At 31.8% G+C, this 16,619-nt stretch overlaps 1 protein-coding gene across 1 annotated transcript in view; it reads right to left on the reverse strand.

Annotated features, from left to right (window-relative positions):
• Positions 1–16,619, reverse strand: part of LOC136033789 (sodium bicarbonate cotransporter 3-like) — a 59,966-nt gene that overhangs the window by 18,602 nt on the left and 24,745 nt on the right. The window contains exons 8-12 of the mRNA XM_065714691.1: positions 15,650–16,059; positions 11,982–12,318; positions 8,487–8,642; positions 6,217–6,312; positions 2,630–2,812 (exon numbers count right to left, since the gene is read on the reverse strand). Of these exons, the coding sequence (XP_065570763.1) occupies positions 2,630–2,812; positions 6,217–6,312; positions 8,487–8,642; positions 11,982–12,318; positions 15,650–16,059 (1,182 nt within the window). The remainder of the gene's footprint in view (positions 1–2,629; positions 2,813–6,216; positions 6,313–8,486; positions 8,643–11,981; positions 12,319–15,649; positions 16,060–16,619) is intronic.

The following is a 16,619-nucleotide window of genomic DNA, read 5'->3' on the forward strand; positions in this document are numbered from 1 at the left end:
TTTGTCTTATTTTTTTTTCTTTTTTTTTGGTAAATGACGACTTACACTTACTGACGACACGACTGCCTGTCCATGGATTATTCTTTATAGTTGATTGTGTATGGTTATGCTGTTTGACCTATGTGACTGTATGGATGAGTAGAGTTAAGGCCTCATTCAAGTACTGATCTATATTAATCACTAATGTAGGAAAACAGCCTTCCTTTTCTCCTTCTGTCTTTTTTTATGTTTTTGTGGTGTTGCATTGGTGATTTTTCTTTTCATTATATATATATATATATATATATATATATATATATATATATATATATATATATATATATATATATATATATATATATATATATATATATATATATATATATATATATATATATATATATATGTATATATATATATATATATATATATATATATATATATATATATATATATATATATATATATATATATATATATATATATATATATATATATATATATATATATATATATATATATATATATATATATATATATATATATATATATATATATATATATATATATATATATATATATATATATATATATATATATATATATATATATATATATATATATATACATATATATATATATATATATATATATATATATATATATATATATATATATATATATATATATATATATATATATATATATATATATATATATATAAAGTTCATATGGGGATAAAATCCTGTGGTAAATTTCACAAAAATGCTCGATTTTTTAGTGTTTATACGCTGAATGTTGAGAGGAGAGTGACCCATGGTTTTACAATAGACATTCTCTTTTGTTTTATTCTTATGTTGTAACTTCAGTGCTGGAAGTTTGTTTATAATGTGAGTTGTTCTTATTTATTTATTTTTGTTTCTTCTTGATCGTGTTTTTTTTGCTTGTGTCGTTTTTGGCTTGTGTGCTTTATTTTTTTAAAACTTTTTTTTTCGTTTTTTTTCCGTTGATAAAGGTTCCTGGACGTGGGGCCAAAATATTCGGAGTATTTTTTAATTAAAGTGTTGTTTTGTTTTTATTTCTTGTCACTGCTTTGTTGAAATTAAAACCCGCTTTTTTTTTGTTTTTTTTTGCTTAATTTTTCGTAAACAGAAAAGCAATGTTGTCTAAAAAAATATTTAAAGTCAGTATCATTTCAGTGAACTCTGAACACAACAACCTTCATGAAATTTCACACACTCTAACACTGGACAAATATTTATCAATTTTTAGGGGGAGAGGAACTTAGGACCATCTTTGGAATTTGATAAGATTCCAGAGCATCAGTCATATTTGATGAACAATTATTTAAGCTTTCTGCTTTGGAGGGAGTGAGGATCACCAAGTGCCACAAATTGGAGGTCTTTGCGGGGAATATTTGCCCTCCACACAAACTAGATGTTTTGCCCCCCCCCCATAAATTTTTAAAAATACATTTTTTGGGATATTTTGATTGGAAATAAGATTAGAAAAGGCTAAATCACACTGCCTCCACCCGCCCAAACACACACAGAATTTGACAAATATATTTGGCTCCACCTCTAGCAATTCATTGAAACCCTTAAATCTGGATCCTAAGTACGCCTGATTACCCGTTCTTTCATAGTTTCAAATTTGCCCACGCAAAACACAAGAAAAGCTTAATGTTAGTAGAAAAATCCTTTCTCAGTCATTTTTTTAAGAAACAAGAAAAACAAAAATGTATACATTTTGAACATGCTACACATTCCGAATAACAAATATAATCCCCCATTGGTATGATGTACTGCAACCTTGAGTATGCAAAAGAAATCGTAGTAAGCAAACTTCCAATAAGTTTTCACTTTCATATTTGATGTCAGAAATATATCAAAGTTAAAAAAAATTTAACTTTAGTGTGCCATATAGGTTTCCCATTTTAACGCGTATTTCTCATTCAATTTGTGAGGTAAGGTAAGACCATCTAACCAGGTTTAATTTCTGCCCGGTTTCAGTTAACTAACTTTTAATTCTTACAAAAAAGGTTTAGATGAATGTCTAAAAGCTAAATTCACATTTTTGGAACTGTATTTACTCTGTTTTGGGGCACTCCCTACGTTGATTCCTAGTATTTAAACTTGGCGTCTGCTAATAGTAACTATAAGTCTAAACTGGGATTTCCGAACTTACTTATAAAAATTTACAAAAAAACATAATCTAGTAAAACACCATTATTTGCCAGTGTTTTCCATTAATTGATTTATTTTACTCTGTTATTATACCTAGCTATTTTACTAATAGTTATCCTAATGGTAGTTAGAATAATTATACTATATTATATAGTATAACATATACTGTAAAATGGCTTATAGTATATATTATATAGTGTAGTGTAGTATATATAGCATATATAGTGTAGTTATACTATATTCTACTATTAGTTTTTATACTAATTGTATACAGATGAAAGATGGTATGCAGCACATAACTTTTTTCCCAGTATCTAATATCTATGAATTCATGACATAGTGGAATATCCAATTCCAAAAAGTTCTTCCATTAATGCAACTACGATATACTTTTTTCCTGACTTCTCAGTCAGAAAACATTATGTAATTTTGTTAGCTATTTGGGTAAAGACGAAATAAGTTACCTTAAGTAGATTATCTTTCCTGTTGACAATAACAGATGTGATTTGCTGATCTAAAAACAAAAGAATTGTAGCCAAAGCTGCAGGAACAGAACAGGCGATCATTAGCCACACAGGTACATTTTCATGAAAAATTGGCACTGTCCATCCTCTTTCGGGCCAAGTTGGTGTAATGGTAGCAGGTACCTAATTAAAAAATTATTACGCTATTATTTTTGATGAATTATAAAATATGAAATGTAAATGTGCAAAATCTAAAAATGTAGGAAAAAAGTGATTGCGAGCAAACTAAGAATAGAAGGAAAATTTCAAAACATTTTGGAATTTTGCAAAAGTTTTCTACGAAATCAGAAAAACTTTCCAAGAAAATAAAGCTTTATTTTACAACATCCGAACACGAAATTTTTTTTTATATCAAAATACTGCTTGCAATACACGGACTCTTGCAATACACGGACTAGCTTAATTTGTCAATAGGAAAAAATATCAGACGAAAAAATAGCATCTTGCATTTCAACCAAAAAACAAAAATTTTCAAAGAAGAGTATTAGCCATGGTAAAACCTAAGACGGTCAAAAATAATGTCTTATGATAATTCAAACTCAAGACAATCAGATATTACCATGAACAAATAAACGAAACCCAATAGAAACAAAATTAAAATGGATAAGCACATTGAACATAAAGATGGCATATACTGCTATGGGTGGATATCTGAGCTCTATCAAACAGTTCGTGGTAACGAACTGTAAGTAGGAGCAATGCGGCTCAATAACAACCGAAACTGTAAGAAACAGTTTTGATAATAATAGATGAATCAAAAGAATCGAATTTTGATGCTTATTCAAAATATAAAGAATTTATGAAGTTTAATATTATTCATCAAAAGTTACGAGCCTAGGAAATTTTGCCTAATTTTTGAAAAGGAGGTGGGTAAACCCCTAAGAAATCATCTTAATGAAAATCACACCGTAAAATCCAGTATATTATAGAACTCTACTGTAGAGATTTCAAGCTCCTATATAGAAAACTGTGGAATTTTGAATTTTTGCCAGAAGCAAGATCACGGACGCGTGTTTACTTGTTTGTTTTTTTTTCCCAGGGGTGATTGTATCGAACCAGTGATCCTAGAAGATAGGGAGAGGGCTAATTTGATAGAAAATCAAAAGTTTTTGTGCCGTTTTTAAGTGACTAAAAATAGTGAAGGGCAGCTAGACCCCCTCCCTCACCCCTTTTCTACCCAAAATTTTCCGGCAAAAATTTTGAAATAGACATTTTCTTTAGCATGGTCGGAAGATCTAATAACTATGTCTTTGAGGATGGCTTGACACCCCACAGCTCCCGGGACAAAGGCTGCAGGTTATGAGCTTTGTCCATTGCTTACATATAGTATTGGCTATTGGGAAGTATAAAGATATTATTGGATGGGGGGGATTTTGTGGTGAGGGAGGACCTTCCAATTGTAAAATTTCCGTCAGAGACGGAAATTTCCTATGGGAGGGGGAGCCGGATTACCAAGCCCATTATTAATTAAAAAACTACCAGAAATTAAATAAAAGGCAAGTTTTTCAACTGAAAGTTAAGAGTAACATTAAAACATACAATGAATACAAATTATTATGTATATGAGGCGGTTACCCCCTCCTCAGTACATTGCTCTTTACGCTCAAACGGTTTTTGAATTTGTAAAAGCTTATTATTATAACTAAACGTTCCTTGTGTATCAGGAGTCATTCTTAAATAATTGGAACAAAAAGTCAAACTTTAGAGTAAAAAGCGAAGTACTGAGGATGGGGTAACCCCCTCATATACGGAATAATTTCTTTCGTTTTAAGTTTTAGTGTTGCTCCTTACTTTCAGTTGAAAAAACTTATTTTTCTATTATTGAATAACTATCAAAAACCACCACAAATACGAGTCAAGTTACTACCCCCTAAACATTTTAAAGGCTAGACCGAGATTTATGCTTAAGTAGAAACAATTTGTGTATCAAGCAATGTCATAACATCAACAGCATTAAAAAAAAAATTCGAACACCAATAAAGGTTTACAAATAAGATTTTCTGCAACCAAGAATATGACTATCTTAAACCTTCCAAATGGCTTCAGTGTATTTGTGTTTTGCTAGGAAGTTTGAAAAGTATGTTTTTATCTGTCATAACATCGACAAGAAAAAAAAAGAAGTAAATCAAAATAATAATCAAGGTCATAGGAAAGTAGAATGGGTGTTGAAAATATAACGATATGAATCCCGGAAGTCTCAGTAATTTAAAATTTTTCATGATGTGTCCATAAAAAAGAAACTGCTTAAAATAAACTTCTATGTATTCATCCCCAGCACATAAATCTTTGTTTTATGTCTTTATCCACTTTAATACCTATTCGTCTTGGGTTTTCTTGGAATACAAAGAAGTATCAACAGGACCTCGTTTATTCTTTTTTTTTTTTGGCAAGCTTATACCACTAATAATATTGTTTGCGCGTAATGCAACCATTTACGAACTTATTTTTAACCCACAAAGAAATAAGACACAAATATTGCTTAATATAGCCTTATTTGACGTCTTTAATAATTAAAAAGGTTCACATCTACAGATGGGGTCGAAACACCATGTAAATTTAAAAACATTCCTTCTCAACGTTTAACAAAAAAAAAATCAGTGGGAAGTACAAATAAATTAAAAAAGAAAAAAACTAAATTTTTAGGAACTTTATAGGGAACATAAAATTACCCATAAAGGAGGAACGTAATGTTCCCCTTAATTTATGGGAAAAATTTGGCCATTTTTCCTATTTCTAAACAGTAAGCATTATTAATTACCTTTAATTTACAGGCTTTGTCTGAAACACCGAAGTCTGTTTGATATATAATAACTATCATTAATTGTTAAAATAAATATAGGAAATATACACGATTATTTTTATAAAATACTTTGACTAGGAATATTAATACAAATAGATCTTAACAGCTAAACTCATCGTTATTTAGCAATTCAGAATTTTTTAAACCTATGGCTTTAACCGATCCAGAACACTTTCTTGGTTTTAAATAATTTTGAAGATTTTGTACATAAAAACTTAACTTGTATATATTAGTGATGTATGTAGATTTTTATATAATAAATTTGATCTCACATACCCAAACGTTTACGTATAATGTGCATGCATATATATTTTATATGTACAATTTTGTATAACAAATTGAAGCGAACATACGAGAGTTTTAAATGCTATTCCTGGAGTTTTAGATATAATTTACACATATGTACAATTTATCAAACAAACTGAATCTCACATGCCCAGAGATTTAAATATTATACTGACAGTTTTACATATAACGTGCATATATTATAAGATTTATGTATATTATACGCACAATTTTGTACGATAAATTGAAGCTCCTGTACCAAGAGTTTTTTACGCAATATACTGAGAAATTAAAATCTAATGTACATATATGTACAATTTGGTATAATAAATTGAGGGTCAGATTCCGAAAGTTTTGTATAATATACTGAAATTTTCACATATAATATATATTAGTGTATACTATATGTACACTTTTGTAAAGTAAACTGAAACTCACTTACCGAGAGTTTTGGGGTAGCGATGCCAGAAGCCCAATCCAGTGCTGTCATGGACACAATACAAATAAAGACTGAAAAATCACTGATCAAACATCGGACCTAAGAATTACGAAAATAGAAAAATTAAGAAAAACAAAATTGGACACAAGCCTAATTAAATGAAAAAGAGGATCGTTAAGCCTCTCCTTAGTGCAGACATAGCTAATAACTTCTAGAGGAAGGAATACGAAAGCTTGAAATATAGTTTATTAAAAAAAATTATTCATTCCATTTGGCTCTAAAAAAACACTTACTGTGTTATAAATTGTAAGTGCTTGGAACTTCTTATGTTGGGCATTAACCAAACAACGTATTACAGGGATTGATTTTATAAATCGTGTAAATCCCCCAGAGCGAGTGATATTATTACCTATCCTCCTTAGACAAATCAACTATCCTCCTTAGACAAATCAATATTTGAAAGAACATGTTTTTGGCCTAATAAATAAAAAACCAAAATAATGATATTTCTTTCACAAAAATCATAAAAATGGAAAATGGATGGTTTTGACTTCTTCAAAATTTAAATACATCTTAAGTTAAAGTTGTTGAGACTTTTGTGAAAGATTTACTTTGCATACTTAATATGTTGTTCCCAATACTAATGATCTTTGGACACAAGGGAATAAAATAGATCTAAAGTTTGGTTATACGTGTGCCAGGATTACTTTCAGTGATTTTTTTTCTAGTAGTAATAATTTTTTTTCCCAGAAAAACAAAAATCACAAATGCTACGCCTTCAATCATACTACGTATTCCTCGATTTTGAAAATTCTCAACAGGAACAGTGAGTCTTCATTTTGCTATATACTAGAAAAAAAACAAAAGGATTTCAAAAGATCAATTAATGGCAACTTGCCTCAAGTAAATCAGAAATTCTAAGTTTTGAATAAACCTAACAAATATTTTGTGTCGTCATTTTGAGTGAAATATCAGCTACTGCCTGGGAGCCGCATCTCAAATATTTATGCATAAAATAGAACTTCAGGCACATATTGTGAACACTTACTTGACAAATAAAATCTTATAGCCTGGAAAATACCATCTGACTCGTTATGTATTCTCGAAAAGCATTTTCTTCGTTGTCGGACCGGAGTACTTTAGTTTTGGGGCACGGTCGTCAATTGGGGGGGGGGGGGCTAATGAGATTTACCTTAATCTATGTTCCATTTTTAGGAGTTGTACAATGAATATACATAATCGATAGTTTTAAGAAGCAAATTACATTTACATATTAATTATATCATAGTTTGGCTCGATTAACATTGTAAAACAAAATTATTACTAGAATATTAACTAAAGAGTGAACATAGCAGTCTAAAGATTAAACCTTAATCAATGAAAACTTTTCTGATATTATCTTGTAGAAAAGTATGATTTTATTTAACAGAATTCATAGTAAACCTTTAGTATTTCCTAACTTGCTTTGCGTCTTATCCTTATACCATTAGAGCAATGAGGCTTTAATTTGTAAAACATCTGGTAGCTTGGGCCAGGACCATATGAGTCAAGACATAAGGACAGGATTCTACATGTCAATTTCTTATTGCTTGGACGCTTTTCATAATTTTTTCAAGTTAAATATTAAAATACTCAATATTTTTGTTGAGAATCAAAAAGAGTCTTCATATAAAAATGAATTAATAACACTCAACCTTTAGTTTTAACTATTCAACTACATCCTGAAATTTTGTATGTTGCACTATTCAACACGGTTTGAACAAATTGTAAATTAATAAGTAAATTGTGGCAATTGATATATTTATTTCTTTTTCTAAATTCATTGTGTTTCACTCATGTTTCATTTCATTTTTGCTCGTTATTTTTATTAGAAATGTTTTCTTAGCTGTCACTGAAATTTCTGAGCATGGCAAACTTCAAGCCAAGTATTCCGTTTTGTAGAGTAAATATGTCCCTAAAATAATTTTCTCTTGTCTGGTTTCTATCCATTTTACGAGTAACTTAGCTGCCGTAAAGATATTTATTCAGCCATAAGCTCAATAAATATAAAGCCACTTATGGCCTAAACAATATTTCAAATAGACCTTTAATTTAGAAATAGGATAATAGACCTAAAGCATTATCCATCACCTAGAATTAAGCCATTAGTAATAATATGGCTCGCTGAAGGCCTTATTAAAGTAAGACGGATATCAGGAAGGAGGGCGGGGCGGGTATGGAGTGGATATAGTTAGAAATATTTCCATCAAAAAAGTATAAGTGGTGGGGCCTACCTTGTATGAGAAATAGAGCTCATGTTTGAAGTGCTTGAGCTTAACACAAAGCCAAAATGTGAAGCTGGCAAGCAAAACAGACATAAGGAATACATTAGGCTCATACGGTGTCTGCTCCTCTAAACAGCCTGTGCCTTCAACGGTACCATTATAGAGCTGAAAAAAAGTAAAGGAAATTAATATTTGGAAATTGTCCAGATATTTAAAAAGCTCAAATATTTTGGTCTCCCTCTGTTTATACTATAAATCACGTTGTGAATTAGCATCCCTTTCGAAAATTCTTATTTTAGTACTCTTGGGCTTTAACATAACAATTGTTACTATTTCACTGATGCTAAAAATGAAAACGTGCACGACAAACACAAGCAAAATTGTCTTCTTAAATGAAATATCAGCAAAATAAAACGATCATTTCTCCAAAAAAGTCTAACGGTCAATAAACTTACAGCTAATATTAAGTAGGAAGGTGATAAAGGCCTTTAAATGAAACTAAGTATTAAAATAATGAATTTGATGTTTTAATCAAAAATATTTCAAATTATTATATACATCAATATTTCATTTTATTCCCAGTGCTTTTGATAATGACTTAGGCTTGGAGTTTCTCAAAGGAATAATGGAAAAATGGTAAAAATAGTATTTCGTTATTTCCTGAAATTCAGGGTTTTATGAAATGTTATACTTTTTGTGACAACCAATGTACAGGTTCAAAATATTATTTCCTATTTTTATCAGTTTGCACCTTAGATCAAAGTTTAGATTATCTTTCCTTGTGAACCACTCACATATAGGCTCTTTTACTAGGCAATTGGCATACAACCCCTATCACATCAAAAATAAAATATAATTCTGTCTCCGGCACGTGTGTTACATGGGCAATGTTTGGGAATTTTGCAGAGACTTCATCCAACGGCTTTGCAAATACTATCTGTATATCAGTCATCAATATGTAGTTTAAGATTTAAAACTTTTTCTTCTATTTCACAAACAGCAAATTGGCAATGAAGGATTTAATGAACCGAAAGAGAAACCTAAATTAGGGCAATGGAACTAAAATATGTATATATGAAATATTATTTGGAGATATTTCAGAGTAATTTGCATAAAAAGGTGATGGCTTTTTTTAAATCAGAGTTTGTATACAAATATTTTCCGGTAATAGATTTTTGCATGCGAGCAATAATGCAAAGAACATTGCAAACCACGTAGAACCCAATTTCAAATGTATCACTTTTTTAGGCAGATCCCAGGGCAAAGCAATAGAAAACACTATGTTTGGCGCATGTGCAAAGCGAAATGGTATGCCACAAAAAGGGAAATTCAAAGTTTTAACAAAATTAGGTACTTCTTGACTTAAAATCAAAATTGAGCGTGGCCTAGCAGCCTTACTAAGTTATCAGGAAGGGCAGTTGTGTCATTTTTATCACCGATTAATATTCTCAAATCTCGAGTTTTCTCATATATCTGACATTTTCATAATTTAAACAGAGAGTATGCATAAATTTCTCGAGTTTTAGGTCAAACAGCGCTTACTAGATATTATAAGAAATTTGTTTTCAAATGAGTGTGCTACTGAACAATTATTTTTCGTTTTGATAAATAGTATATGAAGTTATAAAACTTTTCGTTCCAATCACAAAGCATCTTCTCTCCTGCCTACTATAAATTTAGTACACCTACCCTGAAAATATAATCCCCTATAGGAGTCCTAGATATAAAATCCACTACAGGAATCTTCATTGCTTTCCAACTCGTTTTCGAAAAATCACAACTTTTCGTTTTGGGATCAATAACTATGTAGCTATTGGGACAAATTAAACAATGAGGACAAACTGTGTCTTTGTAGATATTCTACATTTGTAAGAGTTGATTTGGATTTTAGACTACTATACCAGTAAGGTATTACATATGTGAAAAAGGAAATTACCAGATGATGGTATATAGTTCCTAAGCCAGAGGTTTTATCACAATTTTATATGGCAGGACAATCAATTCCAAGTTGCCTCTAAGATGATAATCGAAAAATAGAGCTAAAGAAGTAACCGTATAGCTGTATTATCTTTCAGGCAAAGTTTTGCTTTCTGTCAAGTCAAGCACAAATGAATGGAGAATAGGACATTTAAGGTGCACCCAGCCTTAAAACCTTGGAACCTTTACGAATTCCCTAAATATCGATTACCATTTGTTGCCATTGATTACCATCGATTACCATTAACATTCGTTAACAAGAAACTTAACACCATGAATTCGGAAAATTAAAAAAAAGAAGTTACTTTCACCTCAGAAGGGATTAAAAAAAAACGTCTACAACCAAACAACTACAACATCATCTACCCTGCTACTACTAACTTAATACTCAACTCCTTCTTTATACCTCAACAACCATTATTAAACAAAAAATAATACTCGAGATTTAATCACCATTTTACCAATTTTATATCCTATTATGGACTACATTCCATGGACTATATATCGATTACTTACCGATTACTTGATTACCGAAATCCCCTTTACAGAACATTTACCAATTGTCAAGGTTTTCAGAGTTTTCCCTTAAAATAGATTTATGCTTATTGTTTTGTCTGAATTACATGGTCTTATTCATCCATTTATCTATATAGTTTGTAATAGTTGAATTCTTTTTAATTTTATTTTTTGGAACTTCGCCCAAACTGATCTAAAATAAATATAAGCATTTTGAGCACTACAATTTTGACATAAAGCTGCCCAGAAACTCTGGTTAAGCTTACTTTGAAGCTGGGGCAGGGGTTTTCACTTGCAAAAATATGCTTATAAATAAAAATATACGAATCTATGCGTATCTTAAAAATTAAACATTCATCTATAATTTTCAAGAATGTTTTTGGGAAGTTCTAACCTCCCTCCCTGCCACCAACCGTCCTATTGCTAAAACACTAAGTTTTTTGCCCGTTTTTAGGCCCACTTTTTCCAAATTCCATGTAGAGAGGGGGTGTTTTAAACAGTGATTCTTAACTCCGTCTCTTTTGTCTTTAAATTACGTGTGATATAGGGTTAATGGATCAAGACCTCCCTAAGTTTCAGAAAGTGAAAGTTGTGCCAGAAAGAAGTAAAAATCCCTTGACAGTAGGATTTTGAATTTTCTTTGATCCCTTTTCCGTCTGGCTAATATTTAGCTATCACGCTCACGGCCAGTGACGTTGTTTGGCGGGAAGGGGGCAAGCGGGTAGTTGCCCCAAATAATTTGAATAGAAAAAATATCAAATAGTCCGGCTCCATTAACTCTGGACTTAGACCCCTCTTACTCCCCCTCCAATAAAATGTCAGAGCTACGCCCCTACTCACGTTGTTAATAGACATGTGAATGTTTCTATTAGCTAGATTCTAGGTAAGGTCAACGGGTTGGGGGGGGGGGCACACCCTTATTTTTACCACTTAGAAACAATAGCACAATATGAACATACAAAAGGAGAACATAATAAGTAAAACAGTAGAAGAAAGAAAGAAAAAACTGACCATGCTGCATTCATTTGCAGCCATTCCAGTCCAATTAAGAGCTCCCCCGGTGAAATTTCCACCAGTGAAGTTACCTCCAGAAGGTGTGCAAAAACAATCCCCAGTTATATTCATCACATCAGGAGGGCTCATAGGGTACTTATGATAAATTTTAATGATGTTCTCAACAGCTTTGTAGACATATACAGAGGCAATGAGAAGCGCAAAATTTTCTTCCGTAAATCTGGTAATAAAGCAGACCCAAGCTGATATGTCCAAAGCACAAAGAATGAGCATAATCAATCCCATCCATGCACCAACCCAGAATCGTACGGTAAGATAATAGAAATCGTTTACTCTGAAATAAAGTAATGATAATTAAGAAAAGATTACGATTACACTTTATTTAGATAGGATAAGTACTATTCTTTCTAAAATTATTTGAGGAATTTTCAGAAGCGATAATATACAGGTTAAAGGACGAATTTAACAATCTAACATAAAAAAAACAACATATTTCTCACTTGTCCACGATCTTTTTGAACTTGGAACCGATTGAATCTCTATATGTTTAGCGCGTGCAAATTTGGCTTAACCCCCGCCCCCTACCTAAGCCTTTCCAAAACAGAACTTCATATATGCAACTGTGGTATAACCACGTGTGGAACATACGTGTGCCAGCTGATACTATGAGCTGATAGTATCAGCTGATACGTAATTGTTCTTGGTTTCTACAGACCATGAAATTCAAAGGAAATTGGCTGCTAGGGTTGACATTCAAGTCCAGACTTAGTGAAAATCTAATAAAACTAGAAAAATTTGACCAGCTAGATTTAGAATTCAGAATAAACCAAAACAAGGCTATCTTATTTTACTTAACTAACATTAAACAGTTCGCGGTAATGGACTTCAAGTAAGGAGCAACTTTTCAAAGAATCGAAAGAACTGAATTTCTATTGTGATACTAAATAAGTGAATTTATAAAAATTGAATTTATCAAAAAAACATTACGAGCCTAAGAAAGTTTGCCTCATTTTTTGGAAAAGGCACAGAATACCTCAAAAAGTGAAAAGAGTCTTGAAGAAAATAACAGGATCAAATTCCATCTACAATAATATTTAAGATTCAGTGTATTTTAGAAGTTTGAAGCCCCTATCAAAGTAAATGCAGAATTTTGCAGTTTTTTTTCAAGATGAATGATCCTTGAGCCGTGTTTATTTGTTTTTTTCAAGGGATCGTGGTTCTGAACCAAAGATTCTAGAAAATTGGGGAAAGGCTCATTCAATCGGAAGTTAAGAGTTCTAGTGCCCTTTTTAAGTAGCAAAAAAGATTGTACCGCAGCGAAAGCAGGGTTTTCTGCTATTGAGCTTCTGGTTCTTTTCATTTACAAACTAAATACAACTACGGAAAAAGGTATGTCCGGCTGAGAGTCTAGCTCGTATTATCGGGCAACCAATAACAAATGAAAACAAAATAATATAGTACATAATGTGGCACATTATGTGGTACAAAACAATAACACTGCCCCAGAGAGAGAGAAAAGGCTATCGATTGAAAACTCTATGAGCTTGCCATTCAATTTAAAATGATCAAAAAAACACATACTGAGCTTCCCAGTATCAGAGGTAGTAATGCTGCGGGGAAGCACATTCACTCTTAAAGATATACGCAATCAGTACAAAATAAATGGTTAATATAGACATAGATTTTAAAGAATCATCAAACTAAAGTGAATATAGGAGAAGAATATTCCTTCTGGATATTTAAACTTCATCTCGAAACACTAAATTCTTTTCCCTGAAGCATTGTTCTATCGAAGTTAAAATTTTAGTTAAGAGATTGAGGTTGTGAGGGATTGTAAGGCAAAACCTCAGCACGGTATTTAAAATAAACAGAAATTAGGAAAAAGAAAGAGTTCTTTTTAATGAAAGTAAAGAGCGATATTAAAACTTAAACCGTGCAGAAAATATCCGGCATATGAGCGAGGCTGCAGCCCGCTTAACTACCCTTTCTTCGTACAAAACCTTGGCTTTTTGCCGATAATGCTTAAAGAACAACTGCTAGAGCCCAGCCAAACTTATACATGCTTTCCGCAGAATATCATGAAACTTTTTCACAAAGAACAAGGGGATGAGAAGAGGGGTAGCCTCCCATATACAGCTTAATTTCTTATCTTTTGAAGTTTCTATGTCGCTCTTTAATTTTATTTGATAAAACCTGTGTTTTTGCCTAATGTTTTAAAGAAATCCTAGGTTAAAAGCAGTTTTGAGACCTCACTATGAACTGAATCTGTCTCTAAGGATATATGAATGTGTTTGACCTTATAAGTGGTGCTTTCACAAATTCGAATTTCTATGCGTTGAGAAATTTGATCTTTGTGGGTATTAATTCCTTAATAATATATAATTCGTCTTTCAGGAGCCAGAGTATTCTATTTTAGAAACCAAGACAGAAACTTTCAAAACAATTGCAAGCATGCAATTTTTAAGCTGAAGCATCAGCTGTATTTATTTAATCACTTAAATAATATTGGGATTTATTTAATCATTTTTCTTTTTACGTTTCTGAAACATTAAAGTTATTAAGATTCATATTTTCTGGAAGAGGGGACTAAAGGCAAAGCCAGAAAAATGTAGTTCCAAGAACTGAAAAAGAAGTGCCTTTAAGAAGAAATTTAAGCATGTACAATGACTATAAGTAAATTGACTATGAATTGACTCAAAATAAGTAAATTGACTATGAATTGACTCAAATAAGTAAACAAAATTACGACATTTTCGTTTACCTAAATAAGGAGTAATTTTCAGAAGCCAGGATTACTAGGCCTTATGCATGACAAGAAAAATCCTGAATAGCCGATGACATGAAAAAAAGAAGAACTAGTCATTTGTGATACCACGTATGACTGTCTATAATTTTATTCCAATTCAATTTTAATTTTTCACCAGCCATTTGTCCAGTTTTATCTCTAGTTTTTTATTCATCTGCTAAGCCTACGTCTGATTAAACAAACAGCTTTGATGGAATAAATACTAAAAAGAGAAGAGTTTAAAGAAACCATGCTGTTTGCGAAGCATGTTTTTCTAGGCATTCTAGGTGTGTAATGGGACATACATCTGGGCAAACAGCAAGGGGCTTAATTTGCTACAGGGCTGGGGACCAACTACACTCCCAGACCTCAGTCCCCCCAGACCCCAGTTTGGCCCCACCTCCCCGGCTGACAATTCGTTTCTCCAAAGGTCTTGTCAAAACTAAGATAAGCCTGCATAATTCAAGCATCCACAGAAACGGGTTAGTTTTCTTTGGTAAATCTTTACGTTTTTTGCTACTATATCGCTCATTGTTCAGTTTTTACTGTTATTTTCACTTGATTTGGGAAAATTGGCTCCAATTATGCCCCCCTTCCAAGATTTTAACAAAATTACACCACTGCAAAGAGCCCAAAAGAGGTGCAACTTTGAAGGAGGAAAAAGAAAGTATACTCAATTATTAGCTTTTATAAGTAAACTAATATAATAGTAAATTAATAATAATAGTAAACAATTATTACATACATTAGCATCGTGGGCTCACCTTTTTCTAGCATAAATAAGTTAAATTATTTTACCCTAAATCTAGCAGTAGCACTTGCATTTTCGAATAAATTATGGGCATTTTAATTTATAACTTATAAAACATAGATTACTTACTTGCAAAAGTTATAGAGAATAGTTTCAAAAACCAAGACAGGTCCTGTTGCGTTTAGCAAACTCAGAGGCTGGCCAGAAAACAGACTAAAAATCAACCCACATAAACATCCACCAATCAGAGACTCAATTGCAGCCAATCTGTCCTCAGTTGCGTCACCTAATAAACCACCAAAAGTGATAATAGGACTCAGAGAAGCAAAATACAAAAAAGTAATTGAAGCAATACTTTGTACATGGAAAGCATCGGTAAAATCTGAAAGGTACCAAGGCGCTTTCCGTTTTATGTCGTTGATTAAACCTCCAAAAATACGGCCAGTCCGTACTAATCCTTGAGATTGGAGATATTCTAGCTCTTCCTTGTCAAGATCAACATGTTCAAGTTGCAAGGGCTCTGGCTTTTTTCGAGATTCCTAAAAGTGGACAGAAAACAAGATTAGAAGAAATACTGAGCAAGTTGATTCTTTATCTTGGTTTTTAGGTAATGAGCACCTTGGCAAATGACTGGCTTATAAACACTTTTGGAAAAGATCCAAAAATACCCTGAGGAAACCAGTCATCCACAACATTGGGTACATTATATTTGCAAATGTTTTCGCCTAAGATATACAATTTCAAAGATTAAGAAGTCACTTTAGATATTTAGACATCACTTTATTAGGCATGTCATACGCTTCTTTTATATTAGCTGCATAAGATTAACTCGTTTTTTAAAAACATAAGCTTCTATACAATATGCGACACTTTTATTATAGAGACACAGATCCATCCAAGTTTAATTTTACCCTTCGCTTCAGATTATTGATTTGAATTTTAGGCACTTGAAGACGCCAGAAATTCTTTTAAAAGTGGTTTCTTTTTTTATAAGTGAAAAATATTCTAGGGACATTCTAATTCAACTAACCGTTAGACAGAATTCTATAGATACTTTTAAATATACTACCAATAGATCAATTATAAAAGAAGACAAATT

This window comes from Artemia franciscana, chromosome 12, assembly GCF_032884065.1.
Source record: "Artemia franciscana chromosome 12, ASM3288406v1, whole genome shotgun sequence".
In the NCBI taxonomy this organism is placed as follows: Eukaryota; Metazoa; Arthropoda; class Branchiopoda; order Anostraca; family Artemiidae; genus Artemia; species Artemia franciscana.